This window comes from Marmota marmota, unplaced genomic scaffold (assembly GCF_001458135.2).
Source record: "Marmota marmota marmota unplaced genomic scaffold, marMar, whole genome shotgun sequence".
NCBI lineage: Eukaryota > Metazoa > Chordata > Mammalia > Rodentia > Sciuridae > Marmota > Marmota marmota.
Window position 1 is genome coordinate 706794 of NW_025999968.1, and position 18825 is coordinate 725618.

The window sequence follows — 18825 nt, forward strand, 5'->3', positions numbered from 1 at the left end:
GCGATATTTCAAGATATTTTTGAATCAGCTATTCCAAGACTCAGGGTTTTGCTGTCATTTTTCCTGTTCTTTCACTTCTTTTGCTTCCAAAGATTTTCCTTTTACTTGTTTGAAATAATACTTCTAAAATCTAGATTTTATAGAGTGTCCATATTCATGAGGGAGATGATAAATGTGAATGTCATATATTCTAGAGTATGGGCAGATTGAAAATACCAGGTGATTGGAAGAATGGGCAAGTCCTCAGCTAAACAGTCTTGGATGTTTGGAGTTATGAAGGAGTTACTGCTTTGTCCTCAGAGAATTTGATCTGTACCCAAAATGTATATTTTGAATTTCATACTCCAAAGTTGGGGATGTAGCTCAGTGGTGGAGTTCTTGTCTAGCATACGTAAGGCCCTGGGTTCACTCCCACACTGCAAAATTTAAAAAAAAAAAAAATTGAATGAATAAATTAATAAATAAATGTACTGCAGAACTTTCATGTTTGTGCGCATTAACCCTTTAAGTTAATACCTCCCACATTTTTGGCAGGTGATATGCTTAGTCCATTGATATTTTCAGTAGTCATCTAAATTTCTGAGGCCTTGTTTTGGAAACCTAAAATAGCATGGCATGTGTTTTCTGTGTTGATTTTTTTTTTTTACACTAATGCTTTTTGTGATACAAAATAAGACAAAGTAAAAATATCAATCATGAGTTCATAATCTGGCTCTAAAAACAATGCTTGCAGCGTTCTGAAAAGATTTTCAACAAAGGAAATAATTTAAGGAGTAATTTATCTATATAACTACCCAAGGTAACTTTTATGTCTAACCATGTCTTCCTTAAACATTTTGGTCTGCTTTTTAAAGTTAATATTATTTGGCATTTAGTCTGAGTCTGTTTAACCATTCAACAAATATTTGTTAAACACCAGACACTCTTATTTGGCATTTGGGATATAACAGTGAATAAGAAATACAAAGGCCCTACCCTCACAGAGGTTACAGGGTATGCGGAGTAGATCATGTGGTAAGTTTATGTATAATGTTTCCTGGTAGCAGTGATAAGTACAGTAAAGAGAAAACAATCAGGCAAGGAAGTAGGAAGTGATAGGAATGGTACTATAAGAAAGCATCTTTGAGATGATTTTTGAGCAAATGTTGGACAAAGCAAGACAAATACATAGTTTCGGTGACAATTTCATGTTATAGTAGCAGTAAGGGCAGTGGCCTCAGGTAGGAACATGTTCGTACATTGGAAGAACAAGAAGAAAACCATTGTATTAGGTTGTTTGCTATTTAAATTGATTCAGCCTAAATGCGATTCAAGGGGCGGGAAAAGAAGGGCAGGAAAGCTGCCATTTCAATGTGCTTTCCTTAGGATCTTGAGGATGTGTTTCTCTTGGTTTACAATTTGATGAAATTAGTTCATAACAGCAAAATGGGTGGTATGGGCAGATATATCTCATGGAAAAGGCCCCATCTTGGTTCTAGCATTTACAAGTTAACCAGATAACACTAGTTAGAGACAGTAAACAAGTCTTGTAAATTAATGTGATTGCCCCTCTGGCTTGATCTGTCTTTCTCAAATCCTAAAGGAGTAGCCCAAGAGGACCACATGCTAGGCTGGCTGAGTGAGTAGACAGAAGACGTAAATTAGCTTTGGCTAATGGAATTGAAAAATCCACCTTGCTCTCACCTCCAGATATGGCAGCATCAGGGGAATAAAAATCCTTCAGTTCAGTGTGCTCTTACACATTCCAACTGTTCTTTGTAGGTATCTTATTACAATACAGATCACGTGAGACAAGGGACACTATTTTTTGCTCAGTGATGGTAGAAAATTAAATAATGGCCTTTTTAAAATATATGTTTGTACATTAAAAGATGTATGGAAGGAAATGTGTGGCAAATAATCAGTTGGGTAAATTTGGGGTATGAGAATAGGAAAGAAAATGCTGGCCAGTTTTCTTTGTAACCTAAGGTGGGTAAACGTCTTGGGAGTAGAGGAGGGTAGTACACAGGAATGAGCATGATAGAAATGTTCCTGGATGTCCTCTTTGCTCTGATTCTGTTTATATTCCCTAAGCCACTTTCCTGTCCCTATTAGTTGCCTCCATCACTGCTGCCTTTCCCCCTCATTTCTATTTACTGGACAGTTTTGTGCCAGACTATACTGATTCTTAGTCACAGTGGTGTTCCAAGTTTATTAACTAATAGAAGGCAGGCATTAATCAGTTGTCACACAAGGGTGTTCCATAGTAGAAGTAAGTATGAGATAATGGTGGTGCTACAGAGAAGGGAGTGAGCAACCTTGTCTTGTGCAGATGAGAGCCATTTGCAGGGCTTTCAAAGTGGCACACAGATGCTTTTTGGAAAAAGCATAATGAGTGTACCACAGATGAAGAAGAGAGGTGAAAACAGTGAGCACAGAATATACAAAGGTCTAAGGTGTGGGCCAGAACTAGGTATTTAACTAGTTCAGTAATGCTAGGCACAAAATAAATTACAGAAGGACTTGAATTCCACATTAAAGAGTCTGAATTGTTATTATTTTGTAGGCTGCTAATTCTCAAAGAGATTCCCTGGACACTGCATCAGATCTGCTAAGTCAGAATCTTGAGAGTAAAGTCCAGTAATATTGACATTTTACAAGCACTGCAAGTAATTCTTAGGCAGACAGAATCTGGTAATGTTTTTAAAAAATGTTTTTAAGTTATACATGGAAACAATATATTTATTTTCATGTGGTACTGAGGATCGAACCCAGTGCTTCACATATGCGAGGCAAGCGCTCTGCCACCCAGCCACAACCCCAGCCTGCTGGTGAGTTTTATAGCCAGAAGATACCTAATGCAAGATTTTAAGTTAAGGAATAACATAAGGTCCAAATGGTCCTCAAATCAGGGGTCTCAAAGTGTAATCAATCTCCAATTGAATTTGATTGGAATGGAAAATTTCAATCTCTAAATCAACTTGAGTTGGAAATTCTGGGTAGAGCCTAGTGGTCTTTCTAGGTGATTTTGAATTGTACTAGGGTTTGAAAGCCACTATCTTTAGATGACTTTGGCAATAGTATATATGATAGATTTGGAGAATGGGGGCAATGTCACTGAGACTTAACTCAGGGAGAACAGTTAGCCAGCCATTTCAGAAGTCCATGCAAGAGAAAAGGACGAGAATGGCTCATCAGTGTGTTGAGTGGTAGAAGCAGCCTTAGGCCTAAATAAGATGGTCTAGAGAAAGAATGTGAAGTGAAGAGAAGGAAGGACAGATTTCTGATGAATAATATTTAAGGATATAAGAAGATTTCAAGTGAACAAGAATAAAAAATAGATGGCCAAGAAAGGAGGCAAATTAGGAAGAGCTTCAAAAAAGGAATGATCAACAATATCAAGTAACAGGGAAGTTGAGAGCTTGAGAAGTGACTATTGGATTTGGTTATTAGACTATTGGTGACTTTAGCAAGATAAACTTTAATGGAATGAGATGTGGATGTAGCTCAGTGGTAGAGCACTTGTCTAGCTAAGTGCAAGGCCCTGAGTTCAATCCTCAGTAGCACACACAGATTTAGTGGAGAAATGAATGTGAAAGTCATGTTTGTATTGGTCTAGAGGAATAAATGAGAATGAAGCAGATGCTGAAGGTTGAGGAAGTTTCAAGGAACAAGATAGAAGAGATTTTAGTATGTGTATGTGTTGAAGTCCAAAGGAGAGGCTGAACATATAGGAGAGAATATTGGGAGGATACTGAGGCATAGGAGCTTTGGGAAGAGGGACAGCACTTCCTCTAAAGTAAAGAGAGCTTAGGTGCTCACATATATGGCTAAGGGGAAATAACAGTGGGAAATTGAAGAAAGACATCTGATATCATGAACTTGTGAAGGAATCCTTTGGAGGGACAAGTCATGTAGGAGAGGGTAAGAATAGAGGGTTTGGGGAATTAGGTCATTCCTGGGGTAGGGGACCATAAATATTGAAAGGCTTTCACACTGTGGTTTCATTATTTTCTCTGCTCTAACCCACAGACAGTAAAGAGCAGAGAAGGTGGGTGGTAAAATCCCAGCTCCTTCATGGGAAGTTTGCCAAGCAGGTATAGCTAAAGGACTTTTTGTTAAGGGAGTTGTGGTCTTGGCGGGAATAGTTGAGATGATGCACCTGGAGATCTAGAAAGGCTAAGGGAAGAAATATGAAGTCTGATGAGTGTGCTGTCAGAGTAGGAGTGGGCAAGGCATTGGTAAGTTGTATAAATGGAAGGAATAAAGTAGCAAGATTTTTTTTTTTTTTTTTTTGGTTTCTTGTTTGTTTTTGTGGTGCTGGGGATGGAACTCGGCCTCTCACATGCTAGGTAAATGCTCTGCCGCTGAACTACACCCTTGGTGGGAAGTGGGAATTTAGGATCACAAAGTTCTGGGCTGTGAAACTGATGTAATTTTTGTGTTGGTCTAGAGGAATGAATGAGAATGAAGCAGATGCTGAAGGTTGAGGAATTTTCTCCCTGCTCCCCGAATACCACCTTTTCTGTGACAACATATGCCAGGAGATTATATTTGCTTCCTGTCCCCTAAGCATCATTAACATCATTCAAATAAAAGAATAGTCCTCCTTGACTTGTTCAAGTAATAGGAAGATTGAGTTCATGAAACAAAAGGTCAAAATAGTAGATGTAAAAAGTTATAAAAAAAATTGTAGCAAGGGTATTAAGTGGGTTTTTCTTTAGTACATCGAAGTCATCCAGGATGATGGTGGGATACAAGGTAGAAGGAAAAGGGGAGTCTGGTATTAAAGATTGAGAAAGCTAGGGGGCTGGGTCGTGGCTCAGTGATAGAGCACTTGCCTGGCATGCATGAGGCACTGGGTTCAATTCTCAGCACCACATACAAATAAATAAGATAAAGGTTCATCAACAACTTTAAAATATTTTTTAAAAATTGGATTAAAAAAAAAGATTGAGAAAGCTAGAACATGGACTGCATCATGGCCACAAAGAATGTAAAAGTAAAAATAGGTGGATCCATAAATTTGGTAACACGTTTGTATGAGATGGGAAGAAGCAAAGGTGCAGAAGCAATAGTGAGAAATTGGGTGAACTTCCAAACGTTTGTATTAGTTTGTTGATGTGGAAAGTGTAGCCTTTTGTGCAGGGAAAGAAGTGTCCTCAAAGAGTTTTATTGAAGACCAGGAAGTGGCACTGACATTCAGTGAAGAAACTAGGTTGTGTGATTATTCTCCCTGCTCCCTGAATACCACCTTTTCTGTGACAACATATGCTAAGAGAACATACTTGCTTCCTGTCCCCTAAGCATCATTAACATTATTCAAATAAAAGAATAGTCCTCCTTGACTTATTCAAGTAATAGGAAAATTGAGTTCATGTCTGTGTCATGACCCATGTGACTCTTTAAACTCTGAAGTTTTGAGAAGCAATGAGCTTTTCTGCTTCTATCTTTCATTATATCATCAACTGTATTGGGTATTTGGGTGATGTGACTGTGAACGCAAGAGTAAGAGTGTGAAATTGTAAACATTTGATAATTATTAAATTAAAATAGTAAAAACAAGAAAAATCTACTGAAGCAACTCATCAGGACTTTGGCTGTTAAGACCAGACCTTGAAATAACAAAAAATGACATCAAACACAACAAATTGGAACAATGAGTCTGATGGGTAGAATTTACTTTTCTGATTAATTTTTGGTGACCCAGGTCTTCCTCTAGCTCATAGTTCCATCATAAGCATTATATCATTTATTAGAGTACATTTTAAAGCATAACAAAACTTTTAATTACACTTAAAAGTCTATGAATAGGTTTAATATTTATACTTTTTAATGAATAGAAACACATTTTGATTATATCTTTGGAAACATTTGTAGAGCTCAAAAAACAGCTGCGCTCATGTAGCTTTCTAATGGACTCCTTTGGAAAAGTGCTTTACTTTGCAGAATTATAAGCCAGAAAGTACAATGGCATTAAGTTAATGCAAAGCAATGTGATTCGTCCAGTGAAACATGGCGATGGACTTGGTGAACTTCTTCCATTTAGCTGTGTCCTTCTTCACTGAGTTGGAGAAGTCAGCCCTGCGTTGCTCACATACTTCAAGGCTACTAAATGATCTACTCTGTGCCAGTTGACCAGTGTGGCTCCCGGGTTTGTTCTATCTGGCTTCTCCCCTCTCCCCTGCTCTCCATGCCTGCACAGGCATTTACTCCCTCTTCTGGCCTTATTTTGCTAAGAAAGGTATGGGTAAAAGAGGACACATTGTTTGTCATTCCACATTTTGAGCTGGCCTCCAAGTGCCTAAAATCGTACTCTTGGCAACATTTAAACTCCAAGATTATGTTATCCGATAGGAGCAGCCATGATAGGATGTGGTTCTAATTAATTCTAGTGGGAATTGAACCTACTGTGAACTTCTCTCACTCCAATCCCAGACAAATGAATCCTACGAACAGTTTATCTTGGGCCTCTGACTTCATCAGAAGGAGTTAACTTGCTTTGCAGTGAATTAAGTCTCTGAAATCTCTTCTCAAAAAGTGTGGAATAAGGATCTCACCTTATTTGCAGAGATCCAACAGAACTTCACAACTAGACCAATCAGGACCAGAAGAAAACCTCAGTTGCTTGCCACTCTTAATTTTTTTCTCACTCTTTTTTTTTTTTTTTTTTTAAGTACTGGGGATTGACCCTAGGGGCACCCTACATCCCTGAGCTACACTGACCTACATCCTCATCCCTTTTTATTTTTTGAAACAGGATCTTGCTAAATTGGCCAAGCTGGCCTCAAACTTGTCCTCTTCCTGCCTTAACCTCCTGAGTTGCTGGGATTGCGGGCACATGTCACTATGTCTGGGCCACTCTCTAATTTTTTTTAATCAAAGCAAAGTTGTCAACAGCTCATTGTCTCACTGGTATGGTCTACTGGATTTACAATTATGTTTAATTAATTTATTTATTATTTTTTTTAATATATTTTTTGAGAATTTTAATATTTATTTTTTAGTTTTCGGCGGACACAACGTCTTTCTTTGTATGTGGTGCTGAGGATCGAACCCAGGCCGCACGCATGCCAGGCAAGCGCGCTACCGCTTGAGCCACATCCTCAGCCCCAATTATGTTTAATTTAATTGTGTAACATCAGTAGGTCACTTGAATACGATTAACAATCCTATTGAAATATGCTAGTTGCTATATTTTCCCCCATTTTTGCCTTTGTTTGGCAGTTAATGGTTTTAATGTCTGCAAAATCCTGAATTTTGACCTGGATAATATTTTGAAGTTTAAGGCTTAGATTAGGTTAAGAGTGTCTTGATGAGGTTCTTGGTCAGGTTGCTTCATATTCCAAGTGAAGCAGAGAATTAAAACCATATTCCCTCTCTCTAGTCCACTTTGGCAAAAAAAAAAAAAGAAGAAGAAGCAGCAGCAGCAGCAGCAGCAGGAGGCACCGCCACCACCGCCTGGAAGGGCCATTTTGCAAATAAAAATGGGTCATTATTTTCTTAAGCAGTCATTAATACTGAAAGAAAACATGCATGCATTTCATTTCAAAATCAACATTTAAAATCAGTCACCCCCATTTTGAGGATTGATAGTTGAAGAGTTTGATTCTGTAGCCCTTTCCAGGGAACCAGGCAAATCTTCCTGAAAACAGCAGTACTTGCCCTGCCCCTCCCCTACTCGGAAACAGGCAATCTGATTCCCAACCAGCCATTTTTAGGGAGTTCATTTTTCAGAGCCCATGTGGGTGGTCCAATAGGTAATCCCAGGGCATTTTGGGAACCTTTGGGAGAAAAATTATGAGTTTTCTTTGCCATGAAATGGAATTTCATCAACACTAGGCTAGCCCAGCCCACAGGAATTTATGAATATGTTTCTGACCTTGACAGGATGTGAGATAGTTAAGGAGAGTCTACACCTGAGCAGCAGGACACAGAAAGTCCGCCTCCAAGCTCTTCTGGAATTAACTGATTAGACAAGCTTGCAGTAGGGAATATCTCCAGACAGCTGCCAGTTGTGTTGCATGGGTGACGTCCATATACCCATGCACCTGAAGGTGATCCAATAAATGAAATGCCAGTCAGAGGATCATGGCAGCCGTTTTATAAATCTAACATAGGCACCTCAACCCTTACAATTAAAGTCAATTGTTAATATGTAAAGGGTGGCTTCTCAGTCTATCCCCAAATAAAAATATATCCTGTAAGTATTACAAACAAAAATTTAAACCAACCATAAAGTAGTTTAAATATTTCATTACTTGGCTCAGAGTTCTGATGGTTGGTGAAGTGCAATTCTTTCCCTCTCAATGCCTAGAATTTGGTCCTTATCAAAGCATAGACACCAGAAGTACACTGGAACAGATACAATCTATCTGCCATATTTCCTGATAAGGTAGGAATGTGCTTTTCTTATTTATGGGACATGGCCTCTCTCATCTTTCACCACCATGTTTCTTCACCTTGCTTGCCTAGAGTAAAATGCTATGTTCTAGGACTTTTCTTATAAGTTGATATCTCACTAACTATTGGTCCCAAGTCTTGCTCACCCAGTGAGAAAGCAAAAGCACTCACTGAAGCCCCCTTTGATGGCTCTCTTTTCTCACTCATCTCAGCATTCTCTGAAAGCAGAGCTTATCAGCTGACTTAAAGTTACCCTTGCCACAGACCTGGCTTAAAAGGCACAGGAAAGATTTCAAAACTCTCAGATTTGTCAGGGAGAGAAGGGGGAGAGGGAGAGGGAGAGGGAGAGGGGGAGGGAGGAGGGAGGGAGGGAGGGAGAGAGAGAGAGAAAAGAGAGCGATTAATGGCAAGGCATCAGCTTCCAGTTTCTCATTGAAGAAGGTGAATTCAACTCAGCCCCAGCCCAGACCAACTGTAGCCTTGGCTATGGGTTCTGCCCAGAGGCACTGCTAGCCTTCAGAGAAATGTCTGCAATAACTGAACTTCTGGATAGAATTCAGTGAGGCTTGAATCTGAGAAAGGGTGCCCTGTGACGCCTTTTTTTGGAGGGGAGAACCAAAATTCTGCCAGCATGTATATTAGTTCTCCTTCCTCCATCTGAAATGGAAAGAACCATGAAAAATTCCAAACAACTGAAAGAAAATCAGATTGGTTTATTGCTTCTGCTTGCATCCAGATAGAAGGAAGAGCAAGTTTGAGGGCCTTAGGTAGATGGTGGATGAAGAGAATTATGGAAGGGAGACACATGCCTCAAATCTGGAACAATATAGGGAGAGGGAAAAAAAGGGACCCACTGTCTAAAATGAAATACATTTTCAAGGAGGGGAGTGAGTGGTAGTGATGTCCACTCTGCTAGGATCCCTCCTTGCCTCCCTTCCTGTACTGCTGGACCCAGCCCAGTGTGGAAGAAGAGTAAGGCTGAGCAGGAAGTGTTTCCTGCCCACCAACTTAAATACATTAAGTTCACAGTGTAGGCTTTGTGTGGGGCTTTTCTCTATGATGACATTGGGTGCTTACACCCTGATATTGTTAAGGAAGATGATACCTTCACTTCACAACTGCATACATGAAAATTTTGATTCATTTCACTAAGAAAATCCTCAGCTCAGTCCTCACTTGGCCAGCTACTGGATTTATAAATCAGAGTTCAGAACAGTGGCAAGTAGGGTCCCAAATGAAATGCACCAGAAAGTCTGTAGTTTGTGCCAGTCTCAGGGTTTGCTCCTGACTTAGATTCTGATTTTCTATGCTGGTATATGGAGTCATCTTGGACAGATCTGCAGGGATTCCAGGGAAAGAGCATGGGTGAGTTTACCCACTTGGATATCTAAATGCACATTAGTTTGCATTTCCAAATCTGCTTCTATTTTGGATAGTTCACTTTTTCAAAGCTTATTAGAAAACTGGTTTAAGAACACATGCTTTAAAGAGCAGTAAAACGCATGAAATAAAGAGGAGGCCTTCAAATCTCAATAGCATTTTCCAACACCTGCAAAGGATTTTTCTTTTTTGCAAAAGACAATTACTATAGCCAGCTCTCAACAGTAATAGGTAATGGTAGTAGGGGAGTAATGCAGCTTACATATGAGACCCCAAATTTCATTGGAAGCAAGAATTCCCTCATTCCTTACCTAAGCTTTCCCACTTGATCGTACAGACTTATCTAAATTTCACCTTTTGGTCCTTTCCTTGACACTCTTCTGGCAAAGGATTAATTAGTGAATAGTCAAAAGGCTGAAAAAAGAGAAGTTAGAGGCCAAAATAAGTCCAAAGTTAGATAATCTGTGCTGGAAAATGGCAAGTTGGCCCTGTAATAATTTCCAGATGAATCATGATGTTTTTTCAGACACCAGCAACTGAACTGATCATTCTATTTGCCTCCCACTTCTTCCATCCAGAATTACTGATCTCCGCTGGGGCTGGTAAAAACAGCTGGTCGAGGTCTCTAGTCTTTGGCCATTCTTAGGGATGGTCATTTTATTCCTAAGTGTAACCCCTTCTGGTGTGACCCATGTGTTTTCTGCCAACTCCCCACAAAGAAGGCCAGGGGAAACTGTCTGAGTGGGACTTCTGATAGGAGACAGCAGGACCTTGGAATCTGTAACTGTGGATGAGGGAGGCAGGTGGTCCATGATGGGGAAAGGAGGACTGAATAAGATTAGGCTCTGAGGTCTTCCTGGCCTTGACCTGTGGAAAGGCTTAGAACCCCCAGATGGTCGCTCTATTTTTGAAGAAAGAAGGTTGTCCCCAGATGGCTCTGTCTCTGATGTGCGCTTTCTGCATTGCACTACTGCGTCCTGGGTGGAGAGGAGATTAGATAAGTCTGATTCTGGAGAAAGGGTGGGTCCCTCACAAATGCAGGATGCAGTGGTATCCATCCGTGAGGATGCTATGGCTCCTGTATCTTGCTTTGGTTTCTCTTCCCTTGGGCTTTCCAGGGAGGAGGGAGAATCACCTTTGGCAGATTTCTGAGAGGTCCCACTAGTTGAGCTGGATTCCTCTTGGCTCCTCTCCAGAGGCTGAGCTACACTCTCCCCTGTGCTCTGAGATGGCAGGGGCTGTGGGATCTGTGTATACTGAATCTTGGGTGGGATGACTGGCACTGCCCTGGCTTGACACATTTTGACCATGAAGGAGGTTCTCACAGCTGACACACTCACGGGAGCCGAGTTACGGCGGCCTGTCAGGGCATGAGCAACAAGGTCCAGGTCCTGGGTATCCTGGGAGTAATCTTTCCAGGAGTCTGCTTTACAGTGAGATGAGGTCATCCAGGTGAACTTGGGGTCTCCTGATTCACAGAGCTGCATTCCAGGTGAACTAAATGAAGCCCCATTCTCAAGCCGGAAGAGGTCAGTAATGGGAATGGCAGAGTCCAAGTTGAGGGAAGAAGGCCGGTTTTTCCCTTTTGAGGGGCTACACTCAGTGCTCTTTAGCTGTAACTTTGGGAGGTCTTCTCCAGGTGAGGTGCTATCCTGAACCTTAGGTGAACTCTCCTTGCTATTTTCTAGCCCAGGAACACCAGCTTGCTTAATCTGGTTGCTCTGCCCAAGAAGCGGTCCCAGCTCCTTTCCCTGTACTGGGGTGACTGGGCTGATTGCTGCTGGCTTAGACTGAACACTACCTGGTCCCTTCTGGCTGGGAAGAACCTCTTCCCCTTTCAGGTCAGAGAACTCTCTGAAGCTCTTCAGGGCTTTCTCATCCCATCTAGTAATCTCTCTCCTGGCTGCCTGAGGATCAAAATTTCTCTCTGTTTCAAGATTAGCACAGCTGCTAGATGGGGTGACCTCAAGAGTCCACGGACTCATAATGGTAGTTTTGCTATCCAGAGAGTGGCTCTGGCGAAGGCTGGGCCTGTGAGAAAGCCTCTTCTCCAATCGGTGGCTCTGCGGGCCCTGCATCTGGGCCTCCTGCACTTCTTTCAGTGTGGGAGAGTGAAGAGGGCTTGTCACCCACTGGGGCTCCTCCCAGGGCTCCACCATCTCCAGGACGTGCTGAGCAATGTCTGTCACAGTGTCATCTTCATCACAGTCTGAAGGCTCCTGTACTGACTGGGCTACATCCCCCTCTCCATGTGGGGAGATCTCAACCTCCTTTGTTGGGCTTGGAAAACCAAGGACTTCCCCCTCCGGAGCAGCGTTCTTTGAAGTTTGTTTTTCACTTTGTCTTGGAGTGGCCTCCTCTCCCTGACAGAGACTAGAGATCCCAGGGCTATCTTTGGACCCCGGCTGCTCTATATAAGGATTTGTCCTCAAATTCCTGGATGGATCTTCTCTCTCAACACCGCCCTTTGACAGCAGGATTCCAGGCGCCTCCTCCAGAGGAGTTGGAGGGGGAGGAGCAGGAGGAAGCGGAGGAGAGAGATTCCCGGGGCGTCCAGCCTCAGTCCTTGCCGGTGGAGATGGCTCCTCAAAAGGAATTATTTCTAGAGGAGCCAGAGTAGCACGGTCAGGACGCAGCCCAGACTCGGAGCTGTGGACTCTGGTTGACTCTGGCTTATCTCTATTGGCTGCCGTGGCAGCATCCATTGTACTCTGATTGGTTGAGACCTTAGTCCCCTCCTCCTGGGGGGCGGAGACTGGAGAGGGGGCGGAGGCACGAGAGACACTCCCTGGAGGCTCTGGGGAAGCAAAGGGCCCTGGACTTGACTCAAAACTGGGCAGAATTAGGCTTATCTTCTGAACAGATGGTGGCAATGACGCAAGTTCCTCCTCAGATTCAATGATTTTAAGCTCCTGTTGAATCTCGGGCCATATCAGGGCATTAGCCAGATCATCTTCATCCTGAAAAACATCAAGAAACTTATTATTTCCTTAGAATTAAGGACTCTGAGCATTGTCATCTGCCTTGTTTTCGGTGATAGTGAAGGACGGGACAGTTCCCTGCCTGAGCTACCCAGCACATAAGAGATGCATAATCAGTAATAACTGCGGATGCTTGATTGCTTACCGTGTGCCATAAAATACTTTTATCTTCTTGTTTAATTTTCCCAGAACCATAGGAGATAAACACTACTATATTCCCATTACATAAATGAGGAGGCCTATGTTCAAATAGATTAAGCAATTTCCCTAAATCACAGAGTAGCAGACTAGGGTTGAAATCCAGCACTGCCTACACCAGAACAACCCTGTGTACCGTTGCTTTAAAGGAAACAAAACAAAATAAAAACCTTAAACCTGGTCTCATTTAACCTTAGATTTACTAGAAGATAGGATGAAATTTTTCCAATAAAGTGAAAATATTAATTCTTACCCTGACACCTGCTTTCCAAATACATAATTCTTTTGCTTATTACTGAAGAAATACATATTACACACGAAAAGACTTTTAAATACATATTAAAACAAAGAAGAATACAAAAATAGCAAAATGTCATATTCCTACTATTCACAGACACCCACTGTTAACATGATCCGGGTATTTCCTGTGGTTGTTGGACTGCCTCCTGTGCCATCTTGTTTACTGTCCTTGTTTCCCCCTTAAGTCCAGCTTCCCTTTGTCCTTCTCAACTCCCTTTCCCTACATAAAACCCAAAGCTGCAGAAAGAAAAAGGATGGAGGGAGGGCCAGGAAAACAAACTTCAGTGTCTTTAGTTTCTTGTCTCAGGGCCTAATTGTGTCCCGGGGAAAAGGAGCATCTCCATCCGGTGGGGGTGCAGGCCTTTCTGAGAAATCTGATCTCTGCCACCCCGCATACCTTCTCACCTGGCTCCAATCACATGCTGTTTTAGAGTCCAGTTCCTTTTATGCTTGTTTTATTTCCAATGGACTGTGAGCTCCTTGAGGTCAGGGATTGTGTTTATTGGTGTTTGATTCCTCAAGGTCAAATGGTCCTTATATACTGTGAGTGGCTGCTCAATAAAGATTGTGTTGCATTGAAATTGATTCATTGTTTTGAGTTATTTCTTTCAGATAACTCTTATTTGGGCAAAAGTAATCTGACTCTACTGTTCTATATGATTTGTGCATAGTTCTATTTTCCCTACTAAACTGCATCTCTTCAGAGCAGGGCAGGCCTTTTTCTTATCTCTTTACTTTCCTCAACACCTACATTAATTAATCTCTTACTAAGGAATCAATAAGTTTAGACTCCCCTGTACTCCACTTTCTGCTATTTCAGTACAAGGACCACAATGGAAATTTTTCCCCAGAGCAAAAACCTAGGTGATGTCTTGTCTCTTCTTCCTCCTCACTCCATATCCAATCCTTTACCAATTCCTGGTCATTCTACCTCCCAAGTAGCTTTGGACTCCTTCCACTTCTATCCCCAGATACCACCCCTCACCCCCATCACCAACACACACACACACACAATCTAGCCACCTTCTAACCTTGCTTGGTTTGCCACATACATACTAGCTTCATAACTGACTTCCCTGCCTTCTCTCTTGCCTGTCTCCTCCTCACAGAATAGACTAACCCATTAAGAACAAAATTTGGAACATATCATATACTTTTCCATTGCCCTTACGCTGATCCCCAAGCCCTTCCACACAGTACTGCCCAATGTGGCTCCTGCTTCCACTTGAGCTTTACTTTCTCCAGCTATCCTGGCCTTGTTCCAATTCCATGAATGTTTCAGGCTCTCCCACCCTAGATCCACCACATATCTTGCTCTTTCTGCCTGGAAGTCTCTCCCTTCCTATTGCACTCTCTACCGTTTTCTTCTAGGTGAGGTTTTCGACCTACATATCTACTCTTCAGGGAAGCTCTCCCTCACCCTGGTGACATTCCCCCTATGACTAGCTTAGGTCTTTGTATCATATGCCCCACTTCACTTCAAACTTCCACTTCACCCTGGAAATTACCTTTCTCCACTAGGCTGTCAGCCCTAAGAAGGCAGTGACCGTTTGGTTCATGAAGTTATTCCAGTGCTCAGCAGAGCACCTGTCACAAATTGGGTGTTTAATACATCTTTACTTGTTCCCTTGAGTTTACCCTAGTTCTTCCAGTACTAACTTTATCTGCTTCTTAAAGCAACTCACACTTGGGACCTCCTAATAAGAATTCAATCCGCATTCACCCTTCCCCTTCAACAAATGCCAACACCTCTTATAGGAACCCTCACTTAGGCTTCCTGAAGCCACCACAGCACCCAGCTCTGCCCCGATTTCCAGCACATAGTCCTCTTATGCATGTCCTAGAAGCAAGTTAAAAGGCAATGAGCTTCCTTTTCTCCTTTGGCACACTGCTTTGCTCACAGAGATGCCTCCCAGATGCAGGACTCTTCCCTGGGCATTTCAGGAAGCCTTGCTCCTTCTTATGTAAGGACATCTTACAAAAACCTGCTTGGAAAATTTCACCTCTACCAAGTGAACAAGGTTCTGTCAATTCTGACATCATATTTTTACTTCTCCAGAAGCCACAGGAGGAAGGGATTGATCCTGGAAATCTCTTCAGATTTTAGAAAAAGCCTAGAGAACAGCCCATGCAGGCTGTCTGGGAGATGAGGGCTGGATCATGTAAATTATCATTCTATTTGGGTCTGGGATATGACAAGCAGGTTTTGTGCTGCTTCTGGGATTGAATGCTATTACATTTCAGTGACAGGTCACTGGTTTATGTTAATCCCAGGTCAGAGATATTTAGAATTGAGTCTGTTCTAGGAAACCTGAGCTGGATGGTTCCTTTCCATTACTCCAGAATCTCTGAAAAGTCCACTGCGAAAAAATTCCAAGCCTGATTAGAAGTGGGTCTCTTAAAGTTCCTTTGGCAGAAAAAAAAAAAAAAAAAAGATTTTTTAAAAATCTCCTTTAAATTGTACCAAGAGTCCTCAGCAAAAAGAGGACTCTACATAGAGTAGTGAGGAGGCAGTGCGCCCGCTTTACCATCTCATGGAGAAACATGGCTTCTGTTCTGATCCCGGGGCACTCCTGCAGAGCATTGGTCTCCACATCCTCAGCCTCTCGCCTTTCCTCAACGGCCTTCTCCGGATTCATCCTCTTCTCTAATTCCCTTATATGTTGAGAGCCCAGGGAGATTTCTGAGGTCTTCTTCTCCTCCGTTTGGGTACCTGGCTCCAGGGAAAGGCTTTGGTTGCATTCCACTGTCCCCAGGCCTTCAGGTCCTGGTGGGGTATCTTCCAGAGCTGCCTTCTTAGTGATAGAAGCTGCAATGAGGATGTGAGTGATTAGTTCAAGAACTTCAAGAGAGGCTGCTCCAAGCACAGCCACCGCCCTGCTTCCTGGCCTGCTTCACAAGATGGGGTAAGGGCAGGGAGAATCCACCCAGCTCACTGCCACATACATTCTTTTTTCTCCTGACAATGTCCTGGCCTCAGGTCCCAGAGACACAGACTGTTAGGGATGGGAAGGACCCAAAAGATCATCTAGTCCAGCAGTTCTCAATCAGGAGCCATTTTATCCCCCTCCCCGCCTCTCCTTGCTGCCTTCTACGGACACTGACAACATCTGGAGACATTTTGGGTTGTTACAATGTCGGGAGAGGTGAAGCCAAAGATGCTGTTAAATAAATATCCTCTGATGTATAGCCCCCTACAACAAAGACCACCCAGAGCAAACGTCAGTGGTGCTGAAGTTGAGGAACACTGCTCGAGCCTATTCTTCTATTGCACAAATAAATACTCAAGCCCTGAGAAGTCAAGCTGGGTGCCCAAGACCACAAAAATCTGCTGTTCACTCCAAGCAGCATAGAGATCTAATAGCTCTGGTTGACAGCTATAGTAATTCGAGTTATGAAGCTCTGATCTCCTAAGACAAGGAGAAGGGAGACAGACCTCAAATTTGGCCCCTGTTGCCTTGTATGAAAGAAGGACCAATTTCACTGCAGAAGACTGTTTTTATTCCAATGGTGTGGAATAAATACTAAGCAATGCACCTAGGGTGGCACTTAGCACACGGTAAGTCCTTAGTAAGTGTTATTATTTACAGTAAAATTAAAGAAACCTGGTTTTAAATTCTAATTTCTCAATAAATTTTACAATCTTGGTCCAAGGGCTTTGTGATACACTCTGCTGGGCCAATGTGAGGGTTTAATAGATAATGCAGTGCAGTGTTTGACATGCAGTATCTGCAGAAAAGTTGGTCAGTTAAGAGCAAACTCTACTCATGATCATTTGTTAATATGGTGACTTAACTCCAAAGTGTGGCACCATTTTGCCATCTTTGCAGCTAAGCCAGACCTAGTGACAGCATCCATATGTGTACTAACAGTGCTTTCAATTGACCTTAGTGCTGTTTTCTTTTGTGCATCATTTAGAGGCTTATTTCTTGAAATTTAGTCTAATCTCTAAGTATGTAAAACATTCAGAGTTCAAATATTAAAACTATATAAAATTTTTTTCTTTCATTCCTGTTCCTTCCATCCTGTTCCACATTCCCACTATCCCTTCTGTATGGCCATTTTCATTCCTTTTCGGTTTTTTTCTGCCATATTTATTTTTTTACATTTGTATCCATAAATATTTTCATTTCCCACCCTTATTACATAAAATATGGTATGTACTATTTTTCCTTTGCATTTTTGCATGTAATGAATTATCTTGAAGTCCATGCCATATTAGTATACAGGGAGATTGACTGTTAGGATGTCATGTATAGCCCCTATACATCAAGGGGAGCCCTAGTTTGGGCTCCCCTTGGCCAGTGGTAGCTTACTTGGAAGGTGGTGCCAGGAAAAAGGAGTGAAGAGATGAGACAGGGATGGAGAAAAAGTCAATAAAGATGATGTCATTGAGCTGGTTACCATTATGAGCAGTTGGGACTGAATTCCTGATACCCCTGTGAGGAGCTGTTTATCCCTCCAAAGGGTGCAAGCATTGGTAATTTATCTACTGATTTCTGGCTTGTATCAGTTGAGAGCTGCCCCAGTTGATTCTCCATACTCTAGACAGTCCCAGTCAAGGGCTGAGATCCTGCCTTCAGAAAAAGTCCCAAGGCAGAAAACTAGAAACACAAGGAAGACACTTGAGGGGGACACTTTTGGTGTCCAGGACCTGTCCCCCACAGATGCACAGAACATTGAAGAAATATGTTACAGGGTCCACAAACCTAGGGCCTCTCCAGAACTCAATGCAACCAGTTATTCAATCGATCTCCTCATGATGGGCATCTAGCTCATTTCAAGTCTTTTGAGAGCATGACAAATTATGCCATCACCCATACATTACTTTGTACTTGTGCAGCTATTTATTTAGGGTAAACTCTTGAAAGTAAGTCTTTGGGGTAAAAGGGTAAATGCATCAGTAATTTTTTAAAAGATATTTTTAGCATTCTACTGAGGTCTATTAATTGGAAGAGTTTGTCAATATCTCTTTTTGTAAAGCTCAGTGTCTTCTGTTCATTGACTCTGACCATTTTTATGGATTTGTGTGTGAGGTGTGGAGAAAGGACCTGTGCTAAATGTGAACTTGTTCATATCACTCTCTTCCCTGCTGACAACCCACTGACAACCCTGGGCCTCTATTAGGACATACAATGACCTCTTTACTCTGGCCCAACCACATGCCCACCCTTTTCCTATCACTGCCCCTGAGAGGCCTTGTAATCCTGTGCTCTGGTCCTCCCTAGGATTGGAACTTAAGCAATCCTTCAAGACACAGATCTAACACACCTCTTGTGAGGATTCCCAGGCAATCTCTTTTTTCTTCCACCTCCTCCAGCACTGGGTGTTTTTACCTCTGTGGTACCCAGGCATCAGGCACCATTATCTTTGCAAGTGTTCTTGGCTTTCATCCCAGGGTAAGTTTCTCAAAAAAGAGGCAGGATTTATGCCTAGAAATTGCCTACTAAGGACCTATGAGTCCAACAAATTGTTGTTGACTGACAAATTTGGCAGATATTTCAAAGTTACAAAAGACCCTTCATAGCTCAAAAGGGTTCCCAGCAGGGGACAAATTATGCACCAAATAGCGACAAGAGAGGCA

General features: G+C 42.1%; 1 protein-coding gene across 2 annotated transcripts in view; it reads right to left on the reverse strand.

The window, feature by feature from the left end:
* Positions 1-6654: 6654 nt before the first annotated feature.
* Positions 6655-18825, reverse strand: part of Arhgap31 (Rho GTPase activating protein 31) — a 107493-nt gene continuing 95322 nt past the window's right edge. For both annotated transcript variants that reach the window (XM_048803266.1, XM_015478484.2), the window contains exons 11-12: positions 15770-16050; positions 6655-12722 (exon numbers count right to left, since the gene is read on the reverse strand). In XM_048803266.1, coding sequence (XP_048659223.1) covers positions 10308-12722; positions 15770-16050 — 2696 coding nt within the window. In that variant the 3' untranslated portion in view covers positions 6655-10307. The remainder of the gene's footprint in view (positions 12723-15769; positions 16051-18825) is intronic.